Here is a 14,055-nt window from a genome sequence, read left to right as displayed (position 1 = left end):
AATGGCATGCCTACTCACCCACTAATAAAGTATAATAAAAATAATTCAGAAAACCTAAGATTAAAAAATCGAAGCATAAAACGACCACTCTGATCATGACTGTTGATGCTTGGAACTTGGGAACAGCCGCTACCAGACACCTGATTTGTTTTAAAAATACCCAGGTCGTTTTGTGGGAATGAAGCGATCACGTAGCAGCGGTAGGCCAGTAGACAGCGTTGAAAAATATTTATTTCACCGATTGTTATGAAGGCCGATGGTGTCGGTGTCGCAGTTTTGAAGCATTGTCAGTTCAGCTCAACACCACGTTACAAAAGACGCTTTGGGGTACTGCCGGTGCTAACGCAATTTTACAGTAGAAATAGGAATGGCATGAAAGAACCGGACAGAATCACCTCATACGGTGGCGTAAATCCCGAACATACCTCAGCGATGTCACTTTCCTCGGTTAGGGCTATCTGCTTTGTCAGCGAATGAAGAACATTTCGATAAAATAAAGAGCGAAAAATACTCCCCGTGTCAAGTTTTCTAATCACAGTCACTGGTTGATGTCGTACCGTGGTAATTCCCGGCCCTTCGAACGCACTAGCACTTTGTAGAGTCACATTACCAGCGATTCCGCGCCGCACACGAACGAAGGTAAACAATCAAGATGGCGGAGTATTCCCCGTGTTGTCCTCGCCGTCAGCGCGGTGTGACAGGGTTGTCGGACAACAAACCGGGCAACGCGGTTGCCGGGCGGCAGCAACATGTTGCCCGACAGTTGTTGTTGCCTTGATGTGACAGGGTCGCCGGCAACACGACTTCCCCGTGTTGCCGGATAGAGTTGTCCAACTCAGTGATCCAGATAAAACCACAGACTTGTTTTTTGGACGAAAAATGACTGCTTTTGTTTTACTAGTGTTTACCTTTAAAAAGTTACTATCGCTCCAGGATGTTATCTTTGATAAAGTGCGGTTAGTCACATCTATTAAGTCATCACCTGTTTCGGAAGAGAAAAATATTCTAGTATCATCCGCGCAGTTAACAAATTTTGCTTTGTTGTTAACTTTAACAATGTCGTTTACGTATAAGCTAGCAATGCCATTTACGTATAAGCCCCTGCAGTTCTGATTGCAATTTGTTCTAATTGCAAATAAATGGCCAATTTATATTTAATATCCTAGGGCAGGGGGGAATGTGACACATATCTCTGCAAATGTAAGTCGCAATAAAACCTTTTTTCGAAGACATGCTTCTACAAAATTTAAGTTTCTAGATTTGATAAAGCAAACTACACCGATTTGACCTAACTATAATAACAATTTAATCAGACATTTCGTCTCCCATGCGGGAGGAATCCTCAGTACGTGTTAAGGGACACGAATGAAAGAAGTACAGAGACCAGAAGGCTACTTAAGGACATCCACGTACACTTCGGGAAAGGGGCCCCGGTTTGCATTGCAGGTGGATGCTTCACTACGAATGCATTAGGACTCCAGAAACTTTTGTGGGCTTCACCATCGTTCTCACGCCAAGGTGACTGCGCTCAGAAAATCAAAGCTGTGACCTGTTTTCCAGCAGTGATCCACTAGTTCAGTTTTTGACCTCGTGGCATGTGTGGCCTTTTCCACGTCCCTCTTGTTGTCTTTAAAGACCGACGACCAGTTCGCGCTTTCTACTGTTCCCTCGCTTCCTTCCCTCCCCCCCCCCCCCCCCTCTGCCCTGCCCACCGTTGCCTGTTTCCACCTCCCCCATGGTGAGGAGGATGAGTCACAATCCTGGCAGTCCGCTTCATATACCAATGGGACACTTGAGGACTGGGTCCCTTGGTTTCAAAATAAGGTCACGCAGTTTGAGGTGGAGCTCGAAAGTTGTTTGCACGCCTAGAGGGAGGAGGGCGCGGCAAATTGTTTCCAAGACACCTTTTCCGTATGGAATGGCCACAACACCATCTCTGCAGTTATTTGTTTTTTCACTCCTGCCTCGGTGCATCTGTTTCCGGTGTTTTCAATGAATCTTCGTGGGTAACCGGGTTGAAAAGATATTCAACAACAAGCGCATTTTCAGATGTGCGTAATTCCGTGTTTGAAGTGATGTGCTAAGATCGGTTCATTAAGATATTTACAACACCGCGCTTATGCTCCAAAGGGTGGTGACGGTTAGAACTCAAGACGTTACCGCTGCCGCAGGGCTTCAGAGGGAGTATGTAGGAAAGGTGGACATATCTAGCGACCTCAAAGTAGTCGATATCGTAAAAAAAAAAAAAAGAAGTGTAAATCAATATGGCAAAGGCTTTTGATACCAGAGGTTGGTATCTACAGCCTTTTCCAAAAGTCCAGGGCCGGCTTGCTAGAAAGAGCGTCTTAGCTGAGACTGGGGGAAAGAGAGTCTGCCAAGCCCGGGGCGCGCGAGCGCTTGAGACTCGACTTGAGACGCCACTCCGCACAGCTTTGGCAGTGTTTCCTTTCACCCTATCTTAGCTGAGACGCTGCTACTAGAAAACCGGCGCTGTGGTCCACGTCGCGCGTGGACGGAGCGGGCTTGCTCTCATACGATGATGAAAATTGAGATAAAAAGAATAAGTGAACGACAGGCATATAATTACCGATGTCGTCTTAATCGTTTCAACGCACTCATCGTCATCGTATAGGAGGGAAGCAGCACCGACCATGCGCGCCGTGGCCTCTGAACTTGTGATAAAATGCTGCCCATATGCACTGACCTCAAGCACAAATCACAAGCACTTGCGTGCTGCATGTGCTTGAAGTAGGATAGCATGGGCTATTATTTGTCACTCAAGTAGGAATAAACTCCGTTTCAAACTTAATGTACAACACTGCTCATGCAGTGTTGTACATTAAGTCACGCGAATGCGCGACTTCACCTAATGTCTCATTTGCTCGAAAGCAGATGATAATGAACCGCAAGATGAAGCTGCATGCTCTATTTGACAGCTTTGACAGTCTAGTACTAGTTGTGCACTGAATGTAAAACCGAGTATACAAGACCTGTACAAACTTCACATCCGCGGCCATTATGATGGCCTTGTTACTGAGCGCGTATCCATCTGCAACACACATTTTGCACCATCGCCTTTGTTTTTCTCGACAAGAACAAGTAGCAATGACAACCATCATGGTCAACTTTCTGAGATAATCCGTGGAATAAAAGGTTTTCAAAAAATAATCGAAATTCTAATTTATGTGCTTTCTTTCATACCCATGCAATTACATTTCTCGGGGGCATTGCTTTCTTTTGTCAAGAAAAGCAAAATTTGATCATTTTGTGAATGTGGCCTATAGGCCATAGGATTCAATGCAAAAAAGAATTGTACAGCCATGGAATAAAAACTATACGCGTCCAAATGTTCAATTACTGCGTATTGATATTTTATGGCTGTCATCGAAAAGATTCCCGGGGAATATTGCGATGTTTGTTGTTGTTCAGTTGAAATTACCATTTTAGTGCATGCGCCGAGGCGTTGATTTCTAAGAAAGTTGGAAATGAACAAAAGAGAATGAATGTACACGTGGTAGGGCCGACAGTAAGATTATACAATACAATAGTAAGGGTGCAGGCGAGCTGGTGGATGTTAACCATGTTGAATATACCTGAGACTGGGGTAGAAAAACATAAAAGTCGAAGAAACAGAACGGGACAGGACGACGTCTCAGACGTCGTCCTGTCCCGTTCTGTTTCTTCGACTTTTATGTTTTTCTACCCCAGTCTCAGGTATATTCAACATAGTAAGATTATCTCTAGAACACAAGGAGCATGTACCACGTGCCAAAAGAATAGCGTATTGCGCGCGTTCCACGCGGCGTCATGTGCATCTTGAACGGCAGTTCTCAAAGTGTGGTCCGCAGAAACCCAAGGGTCCTCGAGAGCGTTAAGTGGGGTCCGCGCGTACTCGAGGCCTTTGAAATGGCCAACTCGACCTGTCTTTTTACGGGAAAAGCAACCACAATCTTCAGTGTGCATGACAAGATCGATTCGATTATCGAGAAGCTCGATGTTTGGAGCAGCCGGATGGAGAGCAAGGTTTTAAACTTCTTTCCCCAGCTGAATAGTTTTGACGAGTCCTACGAAGTGGAGCTGCCAAGAACGTTGAAGACCACAATTCAAGAGGAACCCAGCTCCCCGAGAGCACGAATGAGAGAATACTTTTGCCTTAACACAGGCTGGATAGCTAATTAATTTAAAGAAAAGGCCGTTGGAAGACGACGCGCCGTTTGAGCTTTCCTGCAACACATCTTTGAAAAAAGTGTCCTCGCAACGCCCCCTTACCAATTCGTAAGAGCGAGTGCTTTCGTAATACCCTCACATGTGCGAGAAGTCATTAGGACTCTTGCTGCGATTTGCGACCTTCCTATGTGAAGCTACGTTTTCTGCATTGGTTCACATCAAATCAAAGTCACGAAACAGGATGATGTTGAGTCAGACTTACGACTTCGATTTTCTTCCAGTGAGCCTGACGTCAGCAGCTTGGTTCACACCATGCAACACTATTTTTCACACAGATCGTGTACTGCGAGTGCCGGTTCATATCAATAACCTATGACGTATTCCAGGCAGATGCAAACATAGTACCCTTTTCTGGCTCTTGCTTATTTAGCGTGTTTTTTTTATGTGTGCTTTCTCGTTATCAATATTGTACTCAGTGGAAGTTCCTGAAGGGCCTCTGAGTCGGTGAGGGGGGTCCGCGACGGCCAGAAGTTTTGGATCCGCTGCTCTAGAATACCTCTGATTGGATGCATTCTGCTTTTTGGAGCATTTGTAAGACAGATAAAAAATGCCGAATGACAAAATGATATGATGCAGCGTAGAAAAAAAAAATATTGGAGTGGTGTAGTGGTTAGCAGACCTCCACGGTTATGAGGAAACCCAGAGCTCGAATCCTGGCTACTACAATATTCCTTTTCGACTGCTTGGTAATCTTTATTTCCACTTGATCAGTGCGGTTCAGTCCCACAAAAGAAGCCTTGTGTACCAGTGGTTCCCTTCTGGTAAATTGCTGCAAAAGAGCAGTTGCCAAGCACTTTCGATTGGAATATTTATAGATTTTAAAACATTAATTTCTGAGCAACTGTAGGTTGCTATAGAAGCACACCTCCAGTGGTTTCCCCTTTTGGGGAGGCAGAAAAAGGGTTTCCTTTCTCCATAATTGTTTTCGTAAATATGGCGGCGGAGTTTATTGTAACGCATCATACTTTGTGGTTCTAAAAGAAATTTCGCCGCCAGATTACAACGATATCAGGACTCTGGAGCTCCTGACATCGCTATGATTAGAACATAGCTAGAAATATTAAGAACTCCAGAGTTATGTACAACGGTGTGCGTGGCACGAGCATTATCGCATATAGTTTACAACACACCTTCTTGAAGCGAGTTCTTGTGCGCATTACAAGTCAAGGAGAACAGCAACCTAAAAAATTGGTTTAATGAAATGTCTAAAAAGTGCTATGGATACAAGAGGATTCGGGGAGAAGGAAAACGAATACAACCTCTAGTTAAAAAATAAAGGTGCACATTGCAATATATAACTGTTTAGAGAGAATTATAAAATACATACTCTATACAACATGTGTATTACATGTTCCCCTAACTATGCTAATAAAGGTTCTACATGATTATAAGCATACTTGCTAGCACTTTTGGTTTTGATAGCATTTCTGCGCGCCTATCGGCTTTTATATTTGTGTGTAGAGGAAAAGAAAGACGACAACATTCGATCTGCTAGATAATAAAAATGACGGTTTTGTTCACAGGAAGAATTCGAATAGAAAATTAAAATCTAGCCCTTCATTCATAACAGGTTCCGCTTATCGCTGCAACAGACAACGATAACGCCGGATCGCTCCATGAGCCATTTAATGCTCTCGCATTAAAACCGAAAATAAGAAATTCCATATGCACAGCAGCGCTCAAAATTTAGTAATATTACACAGGCTTTAGTAGTATTACAGTAGTAGTAGTAGTAGTAGTAGTATATTGTAAGTTAGTCTAGTTCTTTTAAAAAAGGTGACTTTCTCTTGACCTGTTTTCTAATTGCCCTACAATGCCGATAGTCGTACATTTTTGGGATTGGTAATACATTATATTTTACTAACAATTCATGTGTGTGAAAGGAAGAAGGAACATTTTCTACACCTCTTCAGGACCGTTTTTGCGGAACTTGAATTTTATGTATATGTTCTAGTGTTGTGGATGCCAAAACTAAATTATAGTAGTGAAGCCTGGATGAGAACAAACTGTTATAAATAAAAATCATAACATTTCGTAGGAGTATATGTCGATTACGACAGACAAGTCCAACTCTTTGAGACAGTCTTGCGACCGGAGGATCATTATGTGCATCCCACGACAAAGGTTTCTGGAAAACAACTCCAAGTATCTTAACTTGATATAGTGCAATAGGAGTCAAATTTAGTAATATTGGCTGATTTAGTACAACATTTTTGTTTCTGCTACAAAATAAGACGAACTGTGTTTTGTTTCTGTTTATTTTTAGGTTGTTTTGGCATTTCCGCTTTCTAATTTTGTAACGTTATGTTTGCTTCGTCGACTATTTCACTGCATTATTTTCCAGTTATAAATATGCTGGTATCGTCGGCGTAAATAATAAATTTAAAGTTTGGTACAACTGAATCAACGTCCTCTATGTACATATTGAAAAGGAACGGACCCAAAATACTGTTCTGTGGTACCCCGCAAGATAAAGGAAGTGGATCGGAGAAATTGTCATCGACACGAACTACATGGGTACGATGGTGTAGCGAAGTCGCGATCAAGGATGCAGCCTTCGCACGGAAACCATAGCGTTGAAAATTTTTAACCTGCAGTATATATTTTACATAATCGAATGCTTTGGTGAAATCCACGAAGATACCCAAAACCAATTTTCTTTCCTCAAGTGCAGACAGGATGAGTTCCTTCTATGCGGACTCTGCGGTGCGCACTCCCACTTCTACTGTTCATTCAGTTCACCTGCTCAGAAATGACACGTCAGCTGTCGCAGTGTTTCAGCTTACGAGTTGGGTAAGTGCCCTGACTTTTTTCTACTTTCCCCATGATAGCATGCCCTCGCTATTGGGTGCTAACAGAGTGGCATCAGCATAAACAAAAAACAATTGAAGTATCCTGGACCAATCATTCTATATAGTTTCGTTGATCGCGAGCGACCCAGAGATTGTGGCTCAGGAAGCGTCACTGACACGTAGCACACACATAGGCCTGTAGATCGCAAGTTTTGAGCAGCGCTGCAGGCGGGCAAAAATTAATATTTGTAGGTCCCGTTTCGAACATGCGTCATTACGCTTCCCCACTACCGGATTTTTTTTTTTACTTCGTTTTATTATAAGTGCCAGCGTTGCAGAGGCTACAAGAGCGAGCATCGAGCTTTCTGTGTCCCTGTCAAGCACGCGCGCTCGTGCAGTTAAAAGTTAACCGCCCTTCCCTACTAGGTACCTACAAGTACCTAGCCAAGTTTGACGAGAGCTGGATGTGCGATAGCTCCGTGTTTTATTATGGGGTGTTAGCTCGTGTCACCTACTGGCTGTAGCGAATATAATATAAGTGGCTCCATGGAAAGGTTCCCGAAATGGGGGGACCCAAAAATGCGCGCTGCCTGGTTTTCGCGACGCAGCGCGGCATACATTTGAGCTTAAGAAACAATTTTTATTGCTCGTGGTACAAATAATCGGCAAGGTAAAACTAAATTAACCCTTGTTTGGAAATTTTCTAAACATTTGGCTGTATTAAGTGAAGAAAAGCCGCGTTGAAATTTCCTTCCGAGTACGAAAGAGGACGACGAAGTTGAGCCCTAAGAACGGTGAGGAAGAAGTGAGCAGTGAAAGGCGGGCGGTACACCGGCAGCATGGTTGGCCGGCATGTAAGAACTGTATATAACACCATCATAAATTGAAAAAACTGGTAATTCGGCTCCACAGAAAATTTACCTATTAGTAAATTATCCGAACATAGAGAAGAACGCTGGAAGTGTAATTCCACAATCCGCGCGCGCTGGCCTTCCACTTATAAAAGATTTGAAGTAAATAATCATAATAAATCTTTGACGAACGCGCCTGCACGGCAAAATTTGTTTTAGGCCTTTACCTTCAGAACAGTTATTACTGCAGACGCCAGCAGGTGCAGAGCGTGTAACTCCACTCGTAGCATGCACCTCGGTGTTTTTGAAATTTAAGCAAAGGTCTATGGGAACGCTCTCTGCTTTTGTGTGCTATCAATACCCGGCCGATTGAGTCAAGGCAATGCACTTTCCAAAGACGTTGCCATGCCGACAATTATCGCGTTCATTTAGGCTTAGGAATGGCCAGAGTCGAAAGTCTATCTAAAAAATGCGGCGAGGTCATTGCTCATGTTTTGCGTTTTAAGTGAGGTAACGCGAAAACCTCCTGCACCATTCATTGCTGACTAACGCGCCCGCTACTGCAGCTACTACGACGTATTAGTTCGAAAGCGAGCGGCGCTCACTCACCGGGGCACCGCCATGTTTCCCCGCCGTCCTTACTCTACTGGTCACGTGACCCAAAATTCCCCCTCGTAGGGAAATCCGGTTAACCGCGGTTAGTTAACCAGCTTCGAGCAAACGGGCCCTGGAGACCTTGCAACGAAGTGAATTGTGGGGCTGTTCGGATGTACGCTCGGGCGCCTGCTGAAACGCCTCGTACATTCTGGTAGCGGCACGATTCACTCTTTCTTATAGTTACGAGCTCAGAGCACACTGAAATATTCAAGCGAACGCAAAAGGCCATCATATACTCTATTTTGCCTTCATTCAGCCTTCTCTGTGTTCTGAAATCACCAACTGCTCAAACCGACGTCAACTTCGTCCTCGCTTCTTGGATAATTTCACGTGTCGTACATCTGAACGTAACAATGCGTAAAGCAACCACTGGGGGTACCACATATTTCCGGAAAGGTCTATTCTGATACTCAAGCTAAAAGGAATGTTTGATGAGACGATGAGTCAACAAGCTTCACAATTATTTTTTTGCATCTTAGTTTTTTTAGACGCTCTGTTATCGCGCATGTACAAGTGCTGGCAGACGCTTGTATTCGAACGTTACTCGTGCATAATCGGACGTTACAGCGCCGCAATTATGGTTGTATCGCATGGATGGTGCAGCCAGTATTATATGGTCGCGTCTTCCGGACGCGCTCGCGCCCCCTGCTCGAGAGCGACGGGCCTATATACCAATGCCTTGCCGAGGCCGACACGATTGAGACATCGAACAGGACTCAGCGCCGTAAGTAATGGGCTAAACTTCGTGCTTTGCCTGGATTAGGCGACCAGTGCTGCGTTGAGCGGCCGACGACGCAGGCCAAGCAGAAATCCGACGGGTGGGTCTCGGCCTCCACGAAGCACTCCCCGTCGATGAGGCAGCGGCGCTCCTGTTCAAAGCAAAGGGTCCCGTTAGAAGGTGACGCCAAGAACCTGGTCGGAGGATCGCGGTCAATCGAGAACGGAAATTCGAGACGCGCAATCTCAAGCGTGCGAGCCTTCGCGATACGCGAACGTTCCAGAACCTGCGGCCATGACAGAGGGAGACGGCATGGCCATCGCCAGGCCCCTCACCTGGATAGTGCAGTTGGGCCGATCGTCGGCGACACTGCACAGCTCGCACGAAGAGTCGAACACGGTGATCCTCACTGAGTTGCTGAAGTGCACTTTGTCGTTGCTCACCTGTAACGAGCGATGCGTTAGAACGCTCCACGGAAGCGGGCTGCGTTCGTGGCCACACCGCCAGGCGGGCAGGGTTCGGAAACAAATTAACCGCTGGACGCAAGCCCGCCTCGCGCCTCGTGCACTGTGCTCGAGCCAGCCTCTTTTTCGTTTTTTCGCATCTTCTTTTTTTTCTTTTTACTTGCAATATGAACTGTTTTATTGTTTAGAGTTCATCGCGCGACCTTCAAAGCTGAGAATGCGCATGTTCTTCGCTTCGGAAAGCGAGCAAAGCACGCGATATACGAACGAACCTTGAAAATGACACGTGCCAGACTCCCGCTTCTCGAATGGTCTATACTATACTCTGTTTCACCTTACGATGTAGCGCGGGAAAGGCTACAAGCGCGAGCTCCTTGCTCTGGGGCACATCTCGGTGGCACAAGCTCTCGTGACTTAAGAGCGGCTGCCAACGCTATGAGCTCGCGCTTCTAGCCTTCGCTGCGGTACAACATAAGGTGAAACGAAGTATAGTGATCTGCCGAACATTTGTCGAATCGAAAATTCGGCACCAAATCTTGGGATTCGGCGAAGCCGAACTTTTGCCCAACGTTTCTAAAGATTCGACAAAAATGCATTGTGACCCGACTTAAAATTGATATTTAGTTTTTTCCTGGCAAAAAAAAGGTTTTATGTGTTTTTTTTTTCAGGGCTTATTGCAACATGTAATGCATATTGACAGAGTTATTACTGAATAAGGTGATATTATACGAGATAATTGTATCGGTGTCGTTTTTGCGTGTTTTCTGGCAATTTTACAGTGACTTTTTGCAGAAGTGGCGACTGCTACTTCCCAACAAGGTTGGGAAGTAGCAGTCGAAGTCACCAATCACAATGCGAGAGTTTCGGTCTTGAGGCCTCATCAGCGCAAGCCTGCAAGCAACGTTACTAGAACACTCAGTTGGGAAACTCACCGTTAAAACCTGGGCCGCTGCCGTCCACCGAGACCGAGCTAAATACGACAACAGCGCCAATCTTTATCATTTGTCTGTACTGTGGTCACCTTCAGCTTTTAGAAAGCATGTTTTTGCGTAAAAACCAACGAAAAAAAAACTGTTTTTGTAGTAACCTTTATTGGAGTTCAATACAAAATGAAGGGCGCGTGATGTTTTCTAAGAGCTTTAGTTTGCAAGGATTTGCAGCACAATTAATATTGTTTTTTATAAAACCATGCCTCAGCGGTGATTTCAGGTAGCGCGCCCCGAACTAGGTGCACCTTAACTTCGGTAGAAATTCGCGGCGCGTCCGCTGGGGAAACAGGGGAGGCACCCCTGAAACCCCTTCCACTGTATCTGTTTCGGCGCCAAAATGGCCGATTAAAGCCAAAATAGAAGTCCCGTGCAGTTCCTCGTGTGGCCGCTGCGGAAGAAATGGCGGCGTTGTGATCGTCATTAGCTCGGTTCTCGAGTACGGATCGGTGTCACTTTTTCAAGGCAGTTTCTAAGGCAGTTTCCCAACTGAGTGGTTTTAGTAACGTTGCCTGCAAGTGTGTGTACATTAGGCTCGTTCGATTTACCTGCACCTCCTTCACCGGTGCAGAAAAGTGAAGGGTGGCGTACTTCCGGTCGCATTTCAATACGCATACCGGAAGTACACAGCCGTACACTTTTCTGCACCGGTGCAGGAGGTGCAGGTAAATCGAACGAGTCTATGGTTAAAATAAAGGCACAAACACTGCGTCCTTACTTTTTCTGGGAGTCGCTGATTCGTGCGCGAAAACGAATGCAACAGTTGCTGAGCCTTCACCAGAAGAGATCACAATATTATTGTAAATATGCATGTTTTTCGATTTGAGTCACTTGACGTCAGCTTTACATGAATATGTGTGTCCCATATAGACAACGTCTCGTTTTTAACATTTAAAATGTCGGTTTCTGATGTTAGGACGCACACGGACGTTTAGGAAGATGGGAAGAGTTAAGGTATGTTTATACTTTAACGCAAAGTCGACGGGCGCGGTGTAGCGCAGCGCACACTGATACTGATTGGTCGCAGATATCGAGTTCCTGGTCACCAGCCAATAAAAGGCGCGCGTTCTGCGCTACGCTGCGTGCACTGCGCTCGTCGTCGGAGTATGAACAGCCGTTTAGGAATGGCAGATGCGCAACGTCGAGCATGATAGCAGTTCTGTGTTTAGTTTTATGCAGATACATAAAAACCGCCAAATAATGCTAATTGAAAAGCAATATTATTTTGTTTTGGCGCTAACTACTTGTGATGCGAAAACAGGATTGTTATAATTGCGAGGAGTGTTTTAAAGTACTTATCAGTCACTGCTTCAACTACATCGCTGCATATCACTGGAAATGTCAAATTAAAATCACTTTATCGAGAATGTACCGCATCATTTGTCACTAGCGCAGTGAACTGCGTTAATTCCAGATCGATCTTCTGTTCTTCAGTCAGAGAATATTCAAGAGAACTACACTCGCAAAGGCTCACCAACGCACCTTTACCGTGTCGCCTACAACGCACCTCGCTGTAAGCGCGGGTTGTACTACACTGTACGATGTAACCGCACGACCGCATGGCGTCCATTTGTAATCCCTGGCCCCGTCGCGTTCTCGCGTGTGTGCAAACGTTTGCCGAATTTTCGCCTAAACTCTGCCAAATTTTGCTTCAAAAGTTCGGCACGTGCCGAACTTTACCGTATCTGAAGGTCGGCAGATTCGGTCCATCACTAGTCTATACGCCTTTCCAATGTTTACAAAATCAGAGCCCAGCATGCGACCTCCACAGCCTCACACGTTTGTTCGTAGCTTCGGGTGTGTCGGTGTGCTCCCCGAGGCCATCGTGTTCACTCATCCCTCCTCCCATGGCCTCCGAGATCCCGAAGGCGCGCGCTTCGGGATCTCGGAGGCCATGCTCCTCCTCTTCTAACGCCCGTGTGCGCCGCGAGATGGCACTGCCTACGTTGCGAGGGTAGAGTGCCTTCATACACACGCGCGCTTTTGAATCAGACAGACATGTAGGCACCCTATGCGAGGGTATAGAAAGCTGATTTAAGAGTCTATAAAAACAAATCGGGTTGTGTGTATGTTTATACAGCCTAGAACAAGGTCTGCCTCAACGGCTGACGAGTTTCCCAGCTGTTGATGATAAATTTAGCCAGTGCAGTGCAACCGCTAGCCTGGGGGTCTTTAACGCGCATCACGCAGTAGTGATACACGACCTCACGCCGACACGATGCTCATCCAGATCGAAGCGGACAGGGGTGGGGATTGAACCCAAGATCGTGGGTTCTGCAACACGAGCTTTCGCTCCACGTGCTCCGAGCTGATATGCGCTAGCCCACTCGGCCACCAATCTTTTTGTATTTTGTATTTAGTGTTTGATTAGACAATATTAATAATAAATTTTATTTCCCATTCGATACAGGAATGGAGGAATCAGAGGGAAAAGGTTGTTTAACAGCTTGACGGAGCCCCTGCTCCCTTACAGTTCCCCATGACAGATTAAAATACAAAACAACTGCAAAAATATCAACATTGTATACCAAAATGGTTTACAACCTATCGCAGAAAACTAATATATTCAATTAAAATTAGAAAATAAATCTTGCATTGTGACAGACATTGTATCAACGTTTTTGTTTAAGAGGAAATTTAGTAAAGTAGGTAGCATATACTTTAGGGCCTGCATGGAATAGTTGTTATGGCAAAGAGGCACAGCCCAACGTCCCGCCGAGCGAGTTGGATAGGAGATAACATGTTCCCTTAGTTTAAAAAGTTTGGCCAGTATATCCACGTTTCTTTTTTTTTTCCTACCTTTGAGCGGACCATAAGTGTATACGTATACATATCGAAAACGCTCAACAAAATATATTTTTCAAACAAACCCTCGGTGCTTGAAATATAAGAAACATTAGCAATGAAGCGGACACATTTTTTTTGTTTGTAATAGATGTATTTTTTGTAGATTTGAACTGGTAGTTGTACCCCATACCAGGTGGCAGTACTTTAAGTGGGATGTAAATAGAGTTTGATATATAAGTAGTTTAACATTGTTTGGTAAAATAAAATGGTTTCGTGAGACCAATCCAATGACCCTGGACAATCTAGGAAGTATATATATCTTACATGGCCGTCCCAAGACAAATATTGGTTAAAATTTAAAAATGACGCCAAGACTTTTGAAATTCTCCACTATCTCTATAACATTTGAATTTATTAAGAGACATTTAGTTATAAAAACGCTTTTATTTTTGGTTCGAAAGAAAATTGTTTTGGTTTTACTACTTACTAAGATTGAGTCCGCTGTCGGATGTCCAATTTTGCAACCCTCTTAAACTATCAGTTGCGCAGTTGATAAGTTCATCACTAGTCTAA

The 14,055-nt window shown here is 44.7% G+C and overlaps 1 protein-coding gene across 1 annotated transcript in view; it reads right to left on the bottom strand.

Annotated features, from left to right (window-relative positions):
* Window positions 1-14,055, bottom strand: part of LOC8050709 (von Willebrand factor D and EGF domain-containing protein) — a 148,979-nt gene that overhangs the window by 64,455 nt on the left and 70,469 nt on the right. The window contains exons 15-16 of the mRNA XM_040220802.2: window positions 9,581-9,688; window positions 9,282-9,396 (exon numbers count right to left, since the gene is read on the bottom strand). Of these exons, the coding sequence (XP_040076736.1) occupies window positions 9,282-9,396; window positions 9,581-9,688 (223 nt within the window). The remainder of the gene's footprint in view (window positions 1-9,281; window positions 9,397-9,580; window positions 9,689-14,055) is intronic.

The sequence above is a fragment of the Ixodes scapularis genome, unplaced genomic scaffold (genome assembly GCF_016920785.2).
Source record: "Ixodes scapularis isolate PalLabHiFi unplaced genomic scaffold, ASM1692078v2 PGA_scaffold9__187_contigs__length_104089568, whole genome shotgun sequence".
NCBI lineage: Eukaryota > Metazoa > Arthropoda > Arachnida > Ixodida > Ixodidae > Ixodes > Ixodes scapularis.
Note: the sequence above shows the minus strand (reverse complement) of the source record. Positions and strands in the feature narration are given on the sequence as shown.